The sequence below is a fragment of the Dipteris shenzhenensis genome, chromosome 12, assembly GCF_047967505.1.
Source record: "Dipteris shenzhenensis isolate YYH24624 ecotype China chromosome 12, Dip_SZ_1.0, whole genome shotgun sequence".
Lineage (NCBI taxonomy): Eukaryota > Viridiplantae > Streptophyta > Polypodiopsida > Gleicheniales > Dipteridaceae > Dipteris > Dipteris shenzhenensis.
The window spans coordinates 15,819,238-15,839,553 of record NC_141607.1 but is presented as its reverse complement, the minus strand read 5'-3'; the positions used below and the strand labels follow the sequence as shown (position 1 = coordinate 15,839,553).

The following is a 20,316-nucleotide window of genomic DNA, read 5'->3' as shown; positions in this document are numbered from 1 at the left end:
CATAAGAATGATATAAGGGACTTCGGTCAAGGTCACAAGGAAGGTCTTGATCACCTTAGTGGTATTTCACCACTTTTGTTTCTCATGCTTTGGGTGATATATTTTGGCCTAGAGTGCTTTTCACACTTAATAGAAATCCATTTCAAAAGTTTTTTTTTTTGTTATGACTGGTTAGATCTACAGTGAACTTGTGCTCCATAACCTCTTAGTACCCTTTCTTATCCCCAGTCCCATTCTCCTTGCCATCAACACCACTCGCTTTGGTGGCCTCCCCTCCAACTTGTCTTCTCTACCTCTACCCACCTCCTCATTTGTGGGATATCTTGGTTCACTTGCCATTTGTGCCACTCTATCACTATTCACCTCTCTACATTTGCTTTTTGCATGTCTTTAGAATAGCTTGTTTCTAGGATAATCTGGTCTCCTCACTATCAGCACCCCCCTTGTCTTTTTTGCCTCTCACTCTTCTCAACTGTTGCCTTTGTTTACCCTTTGTTTCCCTTCTAGCAAGACTGTACTCATCCTTTTGTTTGTTCAATGTCGACATCTCTTCTTTGCCTCGTTCTGACAGTAGTAGCCGATTTTGGGCTGTGTGTTACCCCTCTCAAACACACACTCTTTTTTTCTTTTTGTGGAAATCATTATTTCATTATGAAAGAAATGTACATTTGTAGCTGCCCTAAAAGGAAGCAACTAGTACTCGAAAGCTAGAAACTATGGTAAAACACTACTAACTAGGCCATAGGAAGGTCTCCAAGATAGTGAGCACCTTGGAGAGATTGATACAAACAAGAACAAAAGAAAGTATAAACATCCACTAAGGAGTGCACGTACGTAGAAATGGTACGACATGATATAGCAGCCATAAAGCCCAGAAGCGACACCGATAAAAGAACTGAGCATAATTTGTCGTGGAGGCATATCTACCAAACAATGAGAAATACCTGCCAAAAGAAATCCTCAAAAAATGGACATGAGGAAAAGCTACCAATCTGGGAAGAAGATCATGAGTAGTACAGCTGGCAGCCAACAAAGAACCCACAGGTCATCCACCCCAGCAAACAGTGCCATAGCAACACCCGCTACTTGAGAGGAAGTTCACTATTCCATATGCACTTGAGACAAGTCTTCCACCAAATAACAGACTTGTCAAGATGCCAAAAATGATTACCAGCATGTGCTGCAAACACAAACAAAAATGTCTCTTGGCCTAGTTGGGTGTTGTTTCCAATCATGAATCATGAGAAGAGAATGGAGACCCAAGAATGCGACCCTATAGATGCCCAAAAATAACATCTAAAATAGAAGAAGAGTATTCCTAGGATCTAGAGGAAGACCTAACCAAAGTATGTGTTGTTGCCAATCATGAGTCAAATGAGAAGAGAAGGGAGACCGAAGAATGTGACCATATAGATGCCCAAAAATAACATCTAAACTAGCAGGATTCCAATGGTCAAAGGCCTATGTAAGGAGAGAACCAATCATACAAGAAAGCATAATTGTCTAGGGCTGTTGTTGCTCCAAAAAGGTACACAAAGAAGCACTCATCTTGATACTACTCATTAGCTTAGAGAGGATATATTTCTCTTTAAATGATTGAGGAGGTGAGTTAAAGTGGGTATCCCTACTCCTTTGAACTCCTAGGTGAGTTGAAGGGAGGTTTCCTACTCCTTTGAACTCCTCAATAGCATTAGATTAATACAAGTTTAAGGGCTAACAACCCTAGCTTTACACTGCTTCCGTGTCTTTGTGTGTGAACTCCCAATCATGACTGGATGACCCTTGAGAGACTGAGTTTCCAAGGCTATTCTCACCCAAGGGTATCTCCATTTTATGTATTCAAGTGTTCATATAAGCTATTCCACCATTACGACTTATACACTCTTATGAGGAATCATTATCTCTTTTCACGACTAGGTTCATTGGACCACGTAACAACATCCCCTCACCTCAAAGTTGCTTCTAATAGCCACCCACTATGGACCTAGCTTGGACCTAGTCCACTAATGAGGTTGTCTTTGTTCCTCATGTAGGCATATCAAGAGCACACCCTTGACCACCATCTAAGGAGGAGAGTCACAACCTCAGTAGTGTTTATAATGTCATGTGGTCCTATGGTTCATCTCACAAGACATTAGTATCTTGTCTCGGCCCATGATTAATCTCACATGTTATTCATGCAAGCCTATGGTTCACCTCACATGCCTTATAGATGAGGGCCCTCAATGTACAAGACTCTTCACGATTTGAGATCCGTTATGCATTTACCAATGACTAGTCATCAACCCACACACAAATCAATTCTCTTATACAAAACTTTTAGGAAGTCATCAAAAATCTTATTTTAGAGAAAGAATCCCAATCTTTGAAAATGGATTATACTTAAATGTCTTTCATTTTTTTCATATAAATATAATATTTTCTAGATAATAAGAAATTCAATCTTCTCCTAATCTATTAATAATTTTTAAATTCATTCTCAACCTTTATCACAAAATCTTCTTCTAATTTATAAATAATTTCTTAATTCATTCTTAAAACTATCATCATGATTATGTCCTTCTTAGGACTTATCAAATAGACATAAGCTCACGATATTGACATGGGAGCATACCATCAAGGCTCCTCTTTACCTCCATCCTTTTATAAGGATTTCGAGATACAATTGATTTGAAGTCACTGTAAATGTAGCTAAAGATAATAATTGTGTAAGACTATAGCCCAATCCTACTTTTGCAAACAAAAGGAAGCAAGAAGCTTGGCCCTAGTGATAACATATGAGAAAGGGGGTGAATTTTGTTGAGAATGGTGTAAATTGCACCATCTACATAGGGCATAGGGGCAAACTCTAACCCTAACCCAAAGGGTTTCACAAACTAAGGGGCAAACCCTAACCCTAAAGGGTTCACAACTTCACATGTATGTCTTCATGTTCATGTTCAATACAACTTAGTGTAGGCTTAGTGTACAAGTAGCTATATCGTGTGCACTCCTCTCTCTCTCCCTCTCTCACTTCCACTATCATGGTATTAGAGTACCAGGTGCTCCCACTCCCTTCATGAGTGTCAACCCCTCCTTCCATGAGGCATCTTCCATTGAGAGAGATTTCTGTCAAAGAGAGTGAAAGCCCTTGCCTCATCAAGGTGTAAGCTCTTGTTCTATCAAGGCATAAGCCCTCTGTCTGAGGCATCTTCATTCCATCTTTATCTCTCATTGTAGAGCTCTTTTCCACCTTCATTTTGCTTCAGAAAGCTCCTAGATTTGATATTTGGAGCTCGAGATATGGTTATTTTTATGGTGAGGAGTTTCCTTTGAGAGAAAGGTTCTAAGTTCTTCAAATCTTCATGCTTCTCCTCAACTATAGCAAGGCCATAGGCATTTGATGCTTAGCAAATAGCATCTATGGGCGGTAGCAACACTAAGAGCTTCATTGCTCCAACTTGCTACTCTTCATTGTTCCAACAAGCATAGCTCCTTGACCTAAACCGACTCTACAAGGGACTCACGGCCTCCTACAACAGCCTGACTGCTCACAAACTTCATCAACTTCATCAACCAAACGACCCATACATAGACTTCAATGACTTAGCCAACAGTTGCAATAGACCTGAACAACCAAATCGAGCCTCCAAAGGCATCCCAAACGAGCTCCATTCGACACTTCAGACGGCTGTTGTGGAGACCACTGCACAATACAGGCTCCCTCGCCAACCCAACCTTCAGTCACCTCCAACAAAGCTCCAAGCTCAGCACATGAACAGTTGAGCTTCCATCCTTCAAGCCAACTCAGACAGCTCTCTATCACCATGACCATCCTAACATGCTAGTGACTAGAACTGACCTCCTCCAACAACTCCACGAAACTATAGCAGCGCTCAACAGACATTGCCCAATGAAGCACATGTGTAGCAATAGCGTCGCCTCTCCACAACAGACACACCTCCAGCCATGACCTCCACCGACTTCGACGCCTCTAAGCAACCCTCGTGGGCGTTGCTCCATCAAGCACACAGGCACCAAGGCCCTACACAATTGCTAGCAATGGGCCCCTACACTTGCATCCAGAAGTGACTCTCAATGGGCGACCCAACCAACGACTACACAAATGAAGCAACGATGCCTGCAACTCAAACAGTGCTAGCTTGCAAAGCTCCTATGGGCAAACCCGGCTCTATACAACACTCCTGCATCTCCACAGATGATCTCGACATCCACCTCGCATGCATCAACTCCATCAGTCTGAATGACGACCAACAATAAAGGTGCAGACGGAATCCACGAGATTCCATCAAGAATATACAGATTCTGATGAAGTGTGGTGATCCAACTCACCCTATCCTCAGGGTCACCAACCCTTGAGGTTTGGTCAATAGAGGGCCACATGGCAAACTTATCCACCATGTCACCCCAGTAGCCTCGAGTTGCCATGTCATTACTCAGATGACACGTCCTGCTACCACATAATCACGTCATCTAGACACATGTCAATGCAGTGCCACATCACCACCCCTCACCACATCAGCATAGCAACCTAGGTTAGGTCTTCTTAACCTTTCAGCATTGTTAAGCTTGGTGCCATGTCACCAAGCACTTGCCAGTGCCATGTCAACATTTGACACATCAAACTGCCACATCAACTAGTCAACAATGCCATGTCACCATGTGCCACATGGCACACAGCCTCCTTCTAGGCACAGTTGCTTCTTCATAGGCACAATTGCCTCTTCATAGGCACAATTATATTCTGCATGTGACCTCCCACTGCCATGTCACCACATGTGCCACATCATCATTTTGGCACTTCCTTGGACAAAGATTTGACACATATTTCAAAAGGTCGTATCTTTTGATCCAGAGGGAATTTCACAACACTCTAAACAGCAAAATTGCTCACCAGCTTGTGCTCTATGCGCTTGTTACATCATATTTCACATCTGAGATTTCCACAGGTCAGCATCATTGAATCCTCATCATCGAAACCACCTCCTGATCCTTTGCAACGTACCCAGCACTTAAAATGAATTAAGATAAAATTCATTTGCTGCATTTTGTGCTTCGACGTGTAGTCTAGTTATAGACTAACACAACCATAGAGGAGATCCAACTCCACCAAGCCAAGTCCACCATTACCACATCACCCGATTTCCAGTGGCATCAGTCCCATCGGATCTATCATCGGTCTACACATTCACACACTGACACCAGCTCAGTCTCTTAGCACTCGATAGTTCATCACACAATGTGACACTTGGCAGAGTTTTCATTCTTGGATTCAAGATTGTTGCACATTTGCACGCATACATGACACCCATGTACAGTCACGTTTGTTGACTATTTTTAGCATTGGTTCTTGCACACATACATCAGCCTTGTATAGCCTTTTGGCTACACCCGACACTCGGTTGTCACCATTATGGTACAAGCTTGATCCTTGGCACACATGCAGTTCTCACATGACTTGGTTTTAACCGTTTAGCATAAGCCCCCTAGTGGCAGCTTTCCCACAGTGTTCTCATGGGTAGACACTCTCATCTTGGTACACGGGTAAGCCTCTCGGATAGAGCACTAGACTGCCTCCAGCATGGAGTTTTTCAGATCATGCAATTGATGATACATTAGTCATGACTCTGGACGAGATCCATGAGTGCAAAGAGAACCTATTGAGACTATTCATTGCCACAAGGTATGTTCCAGCTTATGATGCCGACTCGAGCCTCATTAGTCTTGAGAGATCAGACACGGATGTTTCACATGTTAGCATGGATCAGCCCGTATTTTTTTATCATGCACACTTCTTAGTAAGCCTCAGCATGAGACACATTCGGCAGTAAGCCCTCAACACGAGGCAAATTTGATGGTAAGTCCTCAGTACAAGGCAGTCCCACTCATATCAGCATAGTCTATTCTCATGATGCACAACCATCATCCTCATGCATGAATCCAACTCCATATTTTGCTAGAGATGTAGATACTCATCAGTAGGAGCTCACTTATGATCATGCAGTTTTTTAGCAGGTAAGTCCTCGGTACAAGGCACTCACATCTTCTACAGCATGCATAGATATATGGCATAGCATATCCATCACTTCAGGTGATTCCATTCCAGCATCCATCACTGATGCTTTCACCTCTGACACAGAGCATACCGTGGACACAATTTCCACGAGTAGATCAGTCTTCAGGACATTCTAGCATCGGCTCAGTCATACCACATTGCACCACCCTTGGATCTAGTGATCACCACCTCGTTCGATCAGTAGATCATTCCTCAGCATGAGCATATTTATGCATCAGTGTGGTCCTACCCCAGTGCAGTGGACATCATCAGGTTCAGCCATAGCGCAACACTTGAGGAGACTCGGTGTTTCATTATGCACTTATGGCTGTCGTATACAGTCCATACTTGATGAAGATCAGTGATTGGATCCATGACTACAAATTGATCCCTACATCATCATTCGGCTCCACAGATGCCTCAGGGACATCTTATGCATTTCCGGTTACATTCCAGGCTTCCAAGCCTTTATACTATTAGACGCTTCTCGACAAGCCGATGACAAATGCTACATCCCATGCCGAACATCATCTCTATACACAATCTCTTTACCCGATGACTAACCTTTCAAAACCCCTATAACAAGTTGCAAATTTACGAACAGTATTAGAGTGTCACAAAGATTAAGGATTCTAATTGTCTAGGAAGTTATGGCTTAAAACATCAAGAAAGCCTTTATCCAAATGAAAATTTATTTATCCACATGGCAATTAAATTTGCATTTATTGATTGCAAAAGGTAATTCATAAACAAACAAACATTTAGGAAATCAATATTGCCGATTCCCCCTAGGGTGTTGCTCCAACCCATTTTATCTTAAGGATCTTGATAGCTCCAATCATTGAGCTGCTAAATCACTATTATGTGGAATGTGAAAGGGACCATTCCCATCTAGCCAACCTTTTTGACATTGTGCGAGTGTTCTCACATGTGATGTACTTCATACCTATTCACCTCTCCTACCAAATTAAATTAATTAATTAGTTTTGGTGCATGGAGGCTTAACTAAGCTATGTTTATCTATGGCTTAATTTATTTATACTTTAATTAACCTATGTTTTTCTATATCTTAATTATTCATGCATTAATTGCCTATGTCTCTCCATATTTATTTTATTTTATGCATAGACTATGTCCAAGGGGGGGCTTCCCCAAACGTTCAAGAACCCAAAACCTTCTTTTTCCCAAGCGTGAGCCCTACCACTACGCTATTAAGTAATATTATATGCCTCTTTCCTTATAATATACTATAAATCCTCCATCATCCCCCTCCCCATTGGGATGTCCTTTCCTCTTTAATGCCCTTCATAAGTAGTGCCCCCCCTCCCCAATCTCACACGTCCCGCCCTCTTTAATGCCCCTCTCCCCCTTTTATTTAATTCAAGCTCTCTCCCTCCCCCATGTGAAATTAATTATTGCCCCCCCCCCACCCCCGTTATGCTTAAATATATTGCAATCATACACCACTCCACTCTCCCCCCCTCCCCCAACTAATTAATTAATTATATACCACTCCCCTCTCCCCCCCTCCCCCAAAATATTGGGGGAGGGGAGTGGTGTATGGTTGCAAAATATTGGGTACTATTTCATGGAAAATCCATAGCTCCATGAGCATAACACCACAACCAAAGATTAGCTTTGTTATAAGCAATTGCATGTAGTTGGCCTTGGAGGATTGGGGCATACGGCCATGGAATTTTGGTAAGGCTTCTAGTTGTCACTCCAAGCAAGCAGGAGGAAGCAAGGATGCTCTGTGAGTTGATCATTTTTGGCGATGGCAGTGAAAAGATAGTGTTAGATGCTAGACATGGAGTATGAGAACGAGTGGGGGTGAGGCCAATAGGCAGTATGGCCTATCAACGGGTGTAGTTTAGTTAGTTCAATTTAGGTAGATTAGTTTACTTTCATTAGTTCTTAAGCTAAGCACTAAGTATTGCACTTAGCTTAAGGTGTATTAACTCCAATTAATGTCAATTTTTAAGTTGTAGATTGAATAGGTTTCTTGTCATGGCATTTTTCTACACAAACATACAAAAATGGCACAGATCGATTGTGTTATTGATCAATATTTGTTGTAAAGCTCTTGGTGGACACTTGCTCAAAGTCACATTTGTCAACCATAAGCAATACAGTAAGAGGCCCTCCTTGACAAAGCTGCTTTCCCAGGTGACAGCGAACAACCTAAGCCTCCAGCAACACCTTTGCAATGAGGGCAAGCTGTAACATTTTTAACTTTGCTAAGGCTCTAGAACGCATTTGGCAAAGCTCCTGAGTGATGCAAGGGATTGCATCCATGATTTTTGCACTCATGTAGACCTGCAACAATGCTTCACCCCAAGAATGTCGCTCGGAACCGCTCGAGTGGTGCGTCAAGTGCACGTAATGGAAGCTTCACTAGCCGATTCGGGTCTCCCTCCACACCTACCTTCATCTCCCTCGCTACCGACCATATCGATCCATGTCAAAAGTGGATGATTTATTATGCCACAAATTTGAGAAACTTCATAGACTTACGACAGCACAAAACTTCGTAGACTTACTTACTGGCAGTAGCTCCTCCAAAAATTTAAAATTGAATTAGGTCTCTTGCTCTCAATCTAGTGCACAAAGAAGTCTACTTCTCTGTCCCTGTTCTAAATCCACGTGTGTTCTGCACCCAAATGCCCCTTTCTTGTGCCTAATCTCCCATCCTCCATTCATTTGCTAAGTAAAAATGCTAATCGAATCAAACACAAGCACGGATCTATGTTTCAAGGGGATGACGATCTCAACGATTGGAGCTCCAAAAGCATGGAGATGGCGATGTGAAAGGAGAAGGGTCCTCCATGAATCGCTCAATTCTCTACTCGTCAAGAAATCCCCACACACATCAACACAAAAAAATGAACTCCTCTACACTCAGAATCTCTCAAAGCTACGCTTAAAATCTCTAGACAGGGGCACAGAGTTAATGCGCCTTGGACATGATAATGCCCCTTATGTTAACTAAGGGAACCTTACCTTACCTTATGTTAATCGTGTGTGAGGGCTATTCATTATCGGAATGCTCATTAGATGTTCCTAAATCAACTTCGCATAGAATTCTCTTTCATTAAGATAGTGCCAATTGGAGAGATTTTATACTATGACCAATAGAAACCAGCAAACTTGGTCTGTACGAGCAACAAAACTCCATAGAGTGGAGTAATGAATACCTTAGCTGCTTCTTGGATGGCAAAATACAAACCATAGAACAAAACTTCCTTCTGCTGATAGGAAAAGAAAAATATCTTCAATTGAGGTTATGATGTGCAGGCCTGCTTCACAATGGTCAAATATTTGAAAGCACTTGATGAAGACAGCAATCGCTGGTGAAGTCAGGATAAAATGAAAGAATCGATCAATAGCCTTTACTTGGTAACAGAAGGCCTGTATATTGAGGGCACATGCATATAACTTGATAAATCCACCTCACAGCTGGTACATGTGCTTAAACCAGACAACTATAAGAGCCATACTTATGGCATTATTTTCCACTTCCTTGTTACCGTTCTCATTCTGGAACATTACGGCAGAGGCCAGAGTTCAGGCAGATGGCCAATTGCCACAATCAACAGGCTAACAAACTTGATAGATCCGAGGATTACACAACTAGAAACATTCAAGCGCTGCCTTCGCAACTTCTTGAATGATGAAGTATGAACTGATAAAGCAAAATTCGCTTTTCCTAATATGGAGCAGTAGATTTGGTAGAGCAAAAGCACTCAGGCTTACTTCAAAATGACATTGATGTTTGGACGATCACTTTTGACCAGTACAGCAAGTACACAGACTTTGGTTAAGTTGTATGAATGAAAGAATGGCTGAATCTCATTTTCCTGCAATAAACACTACCGTGATAGATCCACCTTATTGCTCTTAACACCATTGATTGAACCAGGCAAATCAGAACTATATATATGACCCATCTTTGACCTTTTTGTTTCCAAGTATCTTTGATTCTCCTTTGTAATAGGAGAGAGGACTGGGACACGACCTGTCACAGCCAGACCATACCCTTTGAGGCCCATATATTTAGCTGGATTATTCGTCATCAGTTTCATGGTTCGTACTCCAACATCTCGCAAAATCTGGCCAACACAACATTTCTTTTAGCAAATACTCAAGCTCAAATTATCAATTTGCAGCCTAATGTAATTCCTAGATGCCACGATTTACCTGTGCCCCTATACCATACTCTCGGGAGTCAATTGGCAAACCAAGTTCAACATTAGCTTCGACAGTATCACGACCTTCGTCTTGCAGATTGTAGGCCTGCAATTTATGGCCTAAGCCAATTCCTCGGCCTTCATGTCCGCGCAGATATACTAGCACACCTCTTCCAGCTTTCTCTATCCTTTGCATTGCCAAAGCCAGCTGGTTTCCACAATCACACCTGGCAGATCCAAATATGTCTCCTGTGAGACACTCTGAGTGAACCCGCACAAGCACATCAAGTCCATTGCCAATATCACCCTGTATCCAAAGACAATAAAAATAGTTCTATCAAAGGATCAGAAAAGCGTCATTACTTATTGAAATGCAAGCACATTATTTGAAGCAGCTGTTCTAATTCTTAACCAAAAGAAGTCCAACTGCCATTTGAAAAGAGCCCATTGATGGTATCCATAGCTTGTGCAGACAGTGTATAAAAAATCATTTTCTTAATACACATAAACCAATATCACTTTGGCTTTCAAAAACCTTAAAAGTGTATTTCCATATTGTTTTCACTTTCAAGAAAGTAACTGAAGGCCAGGCCCAAGCTCAGAGATAATCTTGTCACTTTTCCACTCAATTGTTCTATGCACCTCAGTATCTCTGATCAATGGCAATGACCAAGGTTCATATCTACAGTGATGCCTTTTCAAATTAGCATGCATGATTGTTTATTTGCACCTCCAGAGTGCTCATAAAGTCTCAGTATCAATTGCTCATTCATATTCGCTCACAGCAATGCCAATCATCCAGCAAAACACGGAAGCAAGAAGGGAAGAAAAAATTTCAGCACATAAAGGCAGCGTAAGTTCTCACCAGAGACTTTATTTTCAAATTCTTTGAAGATTACCAAAGTCACCTATCTCAAGGACCTATAAAACCCTTCAGCCCATCCTCTCCTTTTACTTGTCATTCAGCCATCATCTCCTTTTAACAAGTAATATGCTGTATGTATGCTTGCATGCACACACCACAAAATAAATTTAACCAAACTTTCTGTTTTGACAATGAAGCATTGTATGAGTAAATTTACCTTCACCATTGCAATGTGTTCAATGCCATCCAGCTTAGATCTGTAACTATAAGCATTGAAGGGGCCCCATTTTGTAGGCAAGCGTGCAACAGCTGTACGCTCAACTAGTTTCTCGCGCTTACGTTTATATCTATATCAACACAAGAGAAGGCACACATTGATCAGGGATGCCATAAGCAAGAAGAGACATCGATATCATTTGAAAATATAATTGCATTCTGTGTCATAAACACCCACAAAAAACCTTATTTTCATCATGCACAACACAGTAAAACAAGGTAGATAAGGCTTCATCAAAACACACCTTACGAGATCGGCTATAGATATGATAGGCAGATTGTTCTTCACAGCAAATTCCCTTAAAAAAGGCAAACGTGCCATTGAACCATCGCGCTCATCAACTATTTCACATAAAACACCAACTGGAGCTAGTCCCGCCATACATGACAAATCCACAGCAGCTTCTGTATGCCCAGCCCTCTTTAAAACGCCACCTTCTCTGTACCTCAAGGGAAAGATATGACCTGGCTTTCTAAAATGTTCAGGTTTAGAGTGTGGAGAAGCAAGGGCACTGATTGTGGCAGCTCTGTCACTAGCTGACACTCCAGTTGTAGTCCCAATTTTTAAATCCTGGTCAAGTTCAAAATGTACTCTTAGGCATATAGAAAGTAGCTACATGCACCTAGGTGACACAAAGCTGAAATGGGCACATGGGGAACCAGGACAATGAAGTTAGATACTGACCACAGAAACTGTGAATGCAGTGCAAAGAGCCTCTTCGTTCTCCTTGTCTTCTACCATCAAAGGTAACTGCAATCGATCCAGATCCTCCCCCTTCATGGAGGCACAGACAATACCGGTGCCATGCCTTACAATAAAAGCAAGCGCAGCAGGTGTCACCATAGAACCTGCCATTATTAAGTCACCCTCATTTTCCCTGTCTTCATCATCCACAACAATGACAAGCTGCAAAACCCCAATATACAAACAAAGTGAATACTCTCTCTCTCTCTCTCTCTCTCTCTCTCTCTCTCTCTTTCTCAATCGGTTGGTCATTCTCTGATCATATTTGAAGGAGATTTGCAGCACCAAAACAAATATTGGACAGGTCACACAAGCTAGGCAGAGAAAGTACTAGTCACATAGACGGTCCTGAACATCTAACAGCTATTCTTGGAGCGGTTGTCAGCAATACTAAGTGAAATATAATTACATCTGTCCCCTAGAACCTGTCAGGATGTCAGACATGGAGTGCTAGTGCACCAATTCAGATTCCTGTGTAAAGGACGACTGTCACTTAGATTCGAAGACTGAGAACAAGGCCATTGAAAGATACAAGACTCAGTCGAAAATACAAGAGCAGGATGACCAAGACTCTCGTATGGCTCCAGAGTTACAAAAGGATGGCACTCAGAAGGTGTGCCCGGCTCGCTGCAATAGCAGGCAACAACAAGAAGATATTCTTCCAGGGTATGTATTCTCACAGTAAAATGTCCAGGTCATTCTGCTTGCTAGAAAACTATAGTTGGGGTTGCTATCGCTAACTGGCAAGAATGGACGCACAAAAAATAACCATCACAAGCTTTCAAGGAAGCCAGAAACTATACAACTTACGAGGCACTAAATGATGTCAAACAGCTACAGAAAGACAATATAGATGGGCAGCACACAAAAAAAGCGAGTCCCTTGTTTCAGAGACAATTACTAAGCTTGAGTCACTAAAATATATCCATGTATACATCAGTACACCGTCTTATAAACTACAAACGTGTTTTCATCACATCCATTCAAATGCTACTATGATTAATGCGCTGCACTGCTTGTTTAAATCCTACAATGCATTGAAAGATAACTTGCCTTGCCATTACGAATGGCATCAACCGCCTCTGCTACAGAAGAGAAACCTTCAGAAGGCTGGTCAGGATCTCCTTCAGTTTCACTGGAGAAAAATTCCTCTATCTGTTGAGTTATCTCTGCTGTCAGAATTCCGAGTCTACGTTCTTCCTCAGTTACAGCAGCTCGTCTCTCTGCTGAGAGAGAGACATGAAAATTACCAGAGCTTAAAGCACTCAGATTGCTCTCTCCAGATGAATTGCTGGTGACTGAACCATTACTCGTCCCTGATTGAACGGTCAAGCAACTCTTCCTCAATTGAATGTAACTTGGTTGTACCTTCAAACTTGAAAACCTTTTGTCACTAAAGCTGGACAAATCACAACCAACCACAAAACAGTGTCAGCTTGTGATTCACTTTTTAATTGGTTTGGACATCAATTGACATGGTTACATGTAGCACACACGTTCATTTCTCTCATCAATGGCTGCTGCAATACATCATGCATATGATTTATACACACAAAAAAACACGCTAGACAATCCCAAAACACCATATACATAATTTACCTCTCTGTCTCTCTGTCTCTCTCTCTCTCTCTCTCTCTCATAAGCGCCCCCCCCACCCCTTGTATGCCCACCCTTGAAAGGAGAAGCTTTATGCCAGCACATTCAAATCTTTAACTTGAAAGATGGATTCAAACAAACTACCTCACAAAGCAATGGAAGCACCAAGGCATCTCTTCATTGCAATTTGCAGCTCCAGGTTGTCCAATCCCTCGCATTTCGTTACTTCCAAACAAAGAAATGGGATTCAAAGAGCTTGTAATACAGTGACCCAAAGGGAAAGATGGCTTTCTATATGAGAGATCAGACCTATGGCATCCTACTGTAGACAAAAATACCTCCATGAAGATATATCCCTCTTCCAAAGGCACACATATGTCAGATGAAGGCTAGCTCACAGGACCTTGACATGGAGACAGGTGGATGAGCAAATATACCAAGAGAACAAAGAATCTCCAAGAGATGCTAACATGCAACATAGAGGATGCGCATAGACACTTTCTTACAGCCTAAGTTGTCAACCATACCCTATTCGAAATTCCCAACCAGCCCATCACAAATAAAGATTCCCCTAATCCGAGAGTGGAATCATCACACCACATCATATCCCTTAAGTGAGGCTCCCCATGTATCTCTACAAGATCTATATAATGCGAGATGACAGGCTGCCAAGGCTAGCTTTAGAAGCAGTCCACAGGTGGTTCATTGGCAACAAACATCCCCCCGCCCCCCCCCCCTCCCTCCCCCTCGACACATACAGGTTTATCCAAAGCGCAAGCTCACACAAAGCTGGAAGGAGAAAATTCAACCACTGCAAACAAAAATCAACCAGATTTACAAATGTAACTCCTGTAGCCCAAGCTCAACTATATCTATAAGAGATTCCCCCATAAGATCTAAAGGGGAGTCTGTTCCATAAAATGAACTCACACAATCTACGTGTGAGGCAGGAAGATTGCACAAAACCCAGTGGGGGAAGAGGTTTTACATCTTACACATACACTGATATCCAAGATCACAGAAAGGAACTCATATGAAGTTCTTCAATGTAGAGATCTGTCATTCAATAATCAAAAGCAAACCAATTATGCATCTGTTCCATAAATGAACTCACATGAGGCAAGAAAGATTGCACAAACTCCAGTGGATTAAGAAGCATTCTAGGGCCATTGTGGACACCAGGAAGAGGGCCACATATTGACCTGCAGTGCTTGGCTGCAGTCCAAGGGTTCTACCCATTGTTGGTGTGGCTTCAGCAGCTTCGAGTTAAGGGTACAGGTTCTCTGGAAGGCTTCTACCCTGAGATATTTCTGTCCCTTTGGTGTAGGGTTCTGCCCTGGCGGTGTTGCTTCAGCTGTATTGAGTAAACGTTCTCCCACATTATTCTTGGCATGGGTCTGCTGAGTCCTGACCCCTGTGGCTATATTCACAGGTGGACCACCGCTTCCTTTTTCCCAATGCAAGAGCCTTTTTGGGGTGGTTTGGTCAACAATGGGGACCCACCCCTCAAAACAATAAGGAAATTTTGGGACCTACACGGTAGAAATTAATGCTGGGGCCTAACAGGACATAAGCACCTTCTTACTTTGTTGTTTTTAAAAAAAAGGGCACATCGGGCACATCTCCTTAGCCATGCTCAAGCACCAGCATTTCCACTTACAATAATGCTTAGCCCGGTCAGCAGCAACGTTGGATGCAATTCTTGAGCATGGACCTCACATTGCCAAGCGGCTAGATCCTCCCACTTTCAGGCACCTTAGGAGTAAGCCCATATACTTCTCAGGTAAAGTTTGCAGCATGAAGCCCGTACATTGCTCAGGTAAAGTTTGCAGCATTTCTTCGAAGCTAAGGGAGGCAGATGGAAGATTCATCAGATGAAAGACATATTCCAGCCATGTGGGCATTATACTGCCTCTACAGTGAAGTGCCGAATCATTCTTTCTTGATACAGATGTGAATTCAGAATGTGAAATACAACTTAGCACATTCCAACAAAGCTCCAGTTCTACGGGGATCATCTCCTTGGATCCTCAAAGAACGTTGACTGAGACACCCTTCAAGAGTCTATCCAGCAATCATCTCCTTGGATCCTCGAAGAACATTGACTGAGACACCACCTTTTGTCTGCAGTGCGCTGAGCAAACTAAGCACGTCTAGTTAGGAGAAATAAAGACGAAAAATGAGACAATTAGAGGGGCAACATTGTGTTTTGATAAGTCGGTGTGCTTTTCTTGAACTAGGCTGCAACCTACAAGCCCGAGTACATATGTAAAGCCTACTGAAATTCCATTTACTGCAATTGTGCATGACTAAAGACAGATAAGGTCCATTCATCTGAAATTGTGCGCGATTAAGGACATATAAGGTCCATTCTTCAGAAACAAATAGGCGGGCTTGCAAATCATGATCCCAAAATGACATGTGATTCCGTCCAGTATGGCGGCGTGAGATCGATTCAGTCGTGCAAGATGAAACGAATTCAGTGCAAAAGCTCGGAGTATATCGGCATTTTACCAGAGTCGCAAACCCGGGAAGGAGGCACACGCTTGAGCAGCCGAGATTTCAGGGCTGGGGGCGGCGAGGCAAGGAAAACCGGTCTGCAAAGCTGCGGGCTCCATAAAAACGGAGGCGAAGGAGACCCAAATCTCTCTGTGTCTCTCTCAAACAAACAGCGGGGAGGTCCTCGGCCTCTCTAGTGCTCTCGCTAGCTCTCTCGTGCGGTTCTTGCGCTGGCTCTCTGAGCTGCGCTAGGGAAGGCCAATCTGGGTGCGAATTTGGCGATGCTGGAGGATGAATCGATCGTGGGAAGGAGGAGGCAATTTGGGAAGGCAGGAGGTGTTGGGCGCCGTCGTTGAAACTGTGGGTGAGAGAGAAGAGTAATAAGGTTGTATATATAATTTCAAAAGCTTTGGTTTGAAGACTGCTGAGTAATGAGCTTACGTCGGATAAAGGCCCGGTCAATTACGGCTCTTGCCCAGATTTCATATGAGCCTCTGACTCCTCCTTTGGCTCTCTTGGCTCCTCTGGCTCCTCCCTGGCTCTGGCTTGGGATGCCTTCCTTGTGGATGTCCTTCCTTTCCTCCCCACCTCTTCTACTCACCACCACCACCACCTCCTTCCACTACACTTCTCCCAGATCTCCCTCCCACCTCCTGGTGTTTGCTGCTGACTACCCCACCACCTTGCATCGTGGACCAACGTCATCCCAAATCCACTTGCTTTTGTTTCGAGAGTTGGCTCGTGGTGGACAAAGTCTTTCTCCCACCTTATGTATTCAAACCACCCACCTCAAGTGCAAACTCCCTCTCTCCATGAACAAATCAAAGAGCGACGAAGATACCGAGACCTTGATGGACCCAAGCATGCAGGACTTGCCTCCAGCTCCACAGCTCTCAACTCCCCACGCTAAAACTCCCTTAACCGACAAGTGCTCAATTTGATAAGAGCTTCCATACCCATGCATTCATGGGGCAAGCAAACAACCTCACTATACATGTTATTACACTAGTGCCCTCCACTTGCTTTCAGTTTGCCTTGCAATGGGCTTGCAACAATTACACATATACACCCCTTCCACCTCACAATACTTGTCACAACACTCCTTTCTCTTGCATTTGAGTAGTTTAGGACAACACTAACACTCCTTTCCTAAACGTAATGGGCCTCCCACAAGCCAAGTGCTTTTGTCACATGTGCCATGTGGGTCACCACCTTCCAACTTAAGGCGGTTCCCCCATGCCAAGTTTGAGGCTAGGTTAGATCCTTAGACCCTTCAACAAAGGCCTATGACCTTGTCTACCCATCTTCCTTACATTCAATACACGTTAACAATGCACACATTACATAGGACTATAAATCTATGGAACATGCCTTAGGTAGGCCCAAATTGGAGGAAAGATGGGCTTAAAGTTCTCTAGTCAAGAGAGTAGATATGGATAGTGGAGAATAAAATCTGCCAATGGAGAAGGAACAGGAAATGTGGAAATTATAAGAAAGATGTGATGTCTTTCCAAGAGGGAGAAAAAGAAAGTGTGTGGATAGAAAAAAGTGATCTAATAAACAAGTTGTATGGATATGGTGTCTTCAATAATTATCAGAGAATGGTTTGATGTCATGGCATTGTTGTGAGGGTATATGTGGCTCTTGCACGGCTCCATTGTGACAAGAAGTAGAGCCTCATGGTACTTTTGGATGCCATAGGACATGGGCCATTCACCTAGACGTGATAGTCTCCTCTCAAGATGCAAAAGGACAATGGTTTACTTCTTCACGAGAAGTAATGGTCTAAACTATTTGGCCATGCCTTACATGATAGTACCTCAAGTTGCTCCCTCTTGCACCATGTTCCCCTTCTAGATACTTCATTTGAGGTGCAAGTAGGAGCAGCATGGACTAATGTCTTGATCACTACTTCGTAAACCTTGTCAAGAAAAAGCATATCATTAATCCTTTTGTAATGTGAAAGGAGATCATCACATCCAAATATCAGGGCCTAAGGGCCTATATAAGTCTCTAGACTCATGGAAGCTATTATGACATGGCATACAATAAGAACAAGGTGACAACCCCTATATATTAGCGAGGGTCTTGAAACTTTAGAAAAATGAATCATGTATATATACTAGCAAAAAAAATGTGGCACTTGTGGACTAAATCATTTATAAATCTGATCAACTAAGATTTCTTTACATAGTAGACCTTTGACTATGAATGAATTGAAAAATTTGACTCATTTTGAGCATGATCCAATAGACCCTTACAAGCCCAACAAGCACCAAGAGCATGCGATAATCTTCTTGTCCTTTCATATGGGGATGTCTTTATTGGGTCACGTATTGTAAATGTGCAATAATGAACATCACAAGTCTCTACTTCCTATCACATCAACAATGGAAGTAGTCTTTGTTTAATCACTTTGTCAAGCAGCGATTCATTCCAAGTCATACCTCAAGATCTTCAAAGCATTGGTGGGCAGTAATAGACAACATTTGGTCTCAAGGCTTCTTGAAGCGCAAGTAGCATATCCTTTCTTTTGCAATGTGGAAGGCAACGATTCAACTTCAAGTCCCCATATGATTGCCCAACCTAATGGTATAAATTATGAATTTGTCTTTGTTGCATAAGCATATATGATGGCTCCATGGAATGTTACAAGAGTACACTTTTATCACAAGGCTCCAATACCTCTTGTAGAAAATCCTAGTAACACTCACATAAACTCACAACAATAAAGTCCAACATCACATGGTTCTTTCAAGCAATGTTTGAAAAAAATTGTCATCCATATACCTTTAGATCTTGTTTTTTAACATACACTATTTCTTGTTTGGACATATTTTTTTAAGGTCAACTTCAAAGACCAATTTTCTTGTCCCTCTTGGAACAAATTTTCAAAGAGCACATGTTCTTCGTATCCCTCTTGCAAACAAATTTCACACCTCTTTCTTCTTGCCAAGTGTTCTTTGCATATGTCTTACATCTACCCTTCCAAGGATATATATTCCACGCATGCGTCTTACATCTACTCATTACTATAAACCTAGGTAGAAATGGCAGCCTACAAGTGCAATTTCTACATCATTAAATGGACTTTCATGCAGCTATTTCTACTTGTGCCATTTTTTGGGAAATGGCAAACAAAAGTGCCATATACTTTTTCCATTTTTAATGTATGAAATGGCACTAACAATGTAAAACATTCGGCAAGTGACCCTTTTCTTTCATAACCAACTTATGAAAGTGAAGCTAGTGTTGAGTTGAAATGGCAGCACATTTGAGATTAAATGTGAAGGAAACGGCAAACGTATGACATAGAAATCATCATTTATCGTATTTGAATTAGCAAAAAAGTTGGCCAAAAAGTGATTTAAAATTTGCCATTGTTAATGTTGAAAATGGCAAAACAATGAGATATAAGTTGCCATTTCTTACATTGTAAATGGTAAAAGGTGAAACCATGATTGCCATTTCTTATGCTGTAAATGCACAAAAGTGTCATTTATGAGATTTTAAATGGCAGAAAAGTAATATAATGGTTGCCATTTCTTATGTCATAAATGCCATAAAAGTGATGTAAAATTGCCATTTATAAGATTCTAAGGGAAAAAGTGACATGGAGTCATCATTTACTAGGTTTAAAAATGGCAAAAAATGGCATTAAAATGGGATATTAATTATGTTCTAAATGGCTAAATTTTGTTGTCATATTACACATTCTAAATAGCCAAAAAATAAAGTGACATAAGCATTGCCATATCTAATGTAATTGGTAGAATGTGACATTAATATTGTCTTTTGTTAGGTTTAAGTGAAAAAAATGATTGACATCATGACAACTCAATAGTAGTTTCCATTTCCTATCTTTAATTTCATCACAAAAATTTGACAAAATATACAATTATCTAGTTTCCTTGTATAATATTGTCATGTAATAATAAAGAACTGTTATCCATCAATGAAATACTAGCTAGGTGTGAAAGTTTTATCAAGTATCTTAACATGTGTTTTAAAGAATTGATTGTAGGAACCATATAAAACTATAACATTCCACTTCATAAAAGATATTGTTCATTATTTAATTGTAAAATAAAGA

General features: G+C 41.7%; 1 protein-coding gene across 1 annotated transcript; it reads right to left on the bottom strand.

Annotated features, from left to right (window-relative positions):
* Nucleotides 1-9,419: 9,419 nt before the first annotated feature.
* GCH (GTP cyclohydrolase II) lies at nucleotides 9,420-16,604 on the bottom strand. The gene is made up of 7 exons (XM_087382433.1): nucleotides 16,239-16,604; nucleotides 13,182-13,527; nucleotides 12,069-12,290; nucleotides 11,629-11,954; nucleotides 11,325-11,454; nucleotides 10,253-10,549; nucleotides 9,420-10,164 (listed from the first exon to the last, which is right to left on the bottom strand). Exons 1-7 carry the CDS (start codon nucleotides 16,340-16,342, stop codon nucleotides 9,925-9,927), a joined length of 1,665 nt encoding a protein of 554 aa, XP_087238559.1. The 5' UTR covers nucleotides 16,343-16,604; the 3' UTR covers nucleotides 9,420-9,924.
* Nucleotides 16,605-20,316: the final 3,712 nt, after the last annotated feature.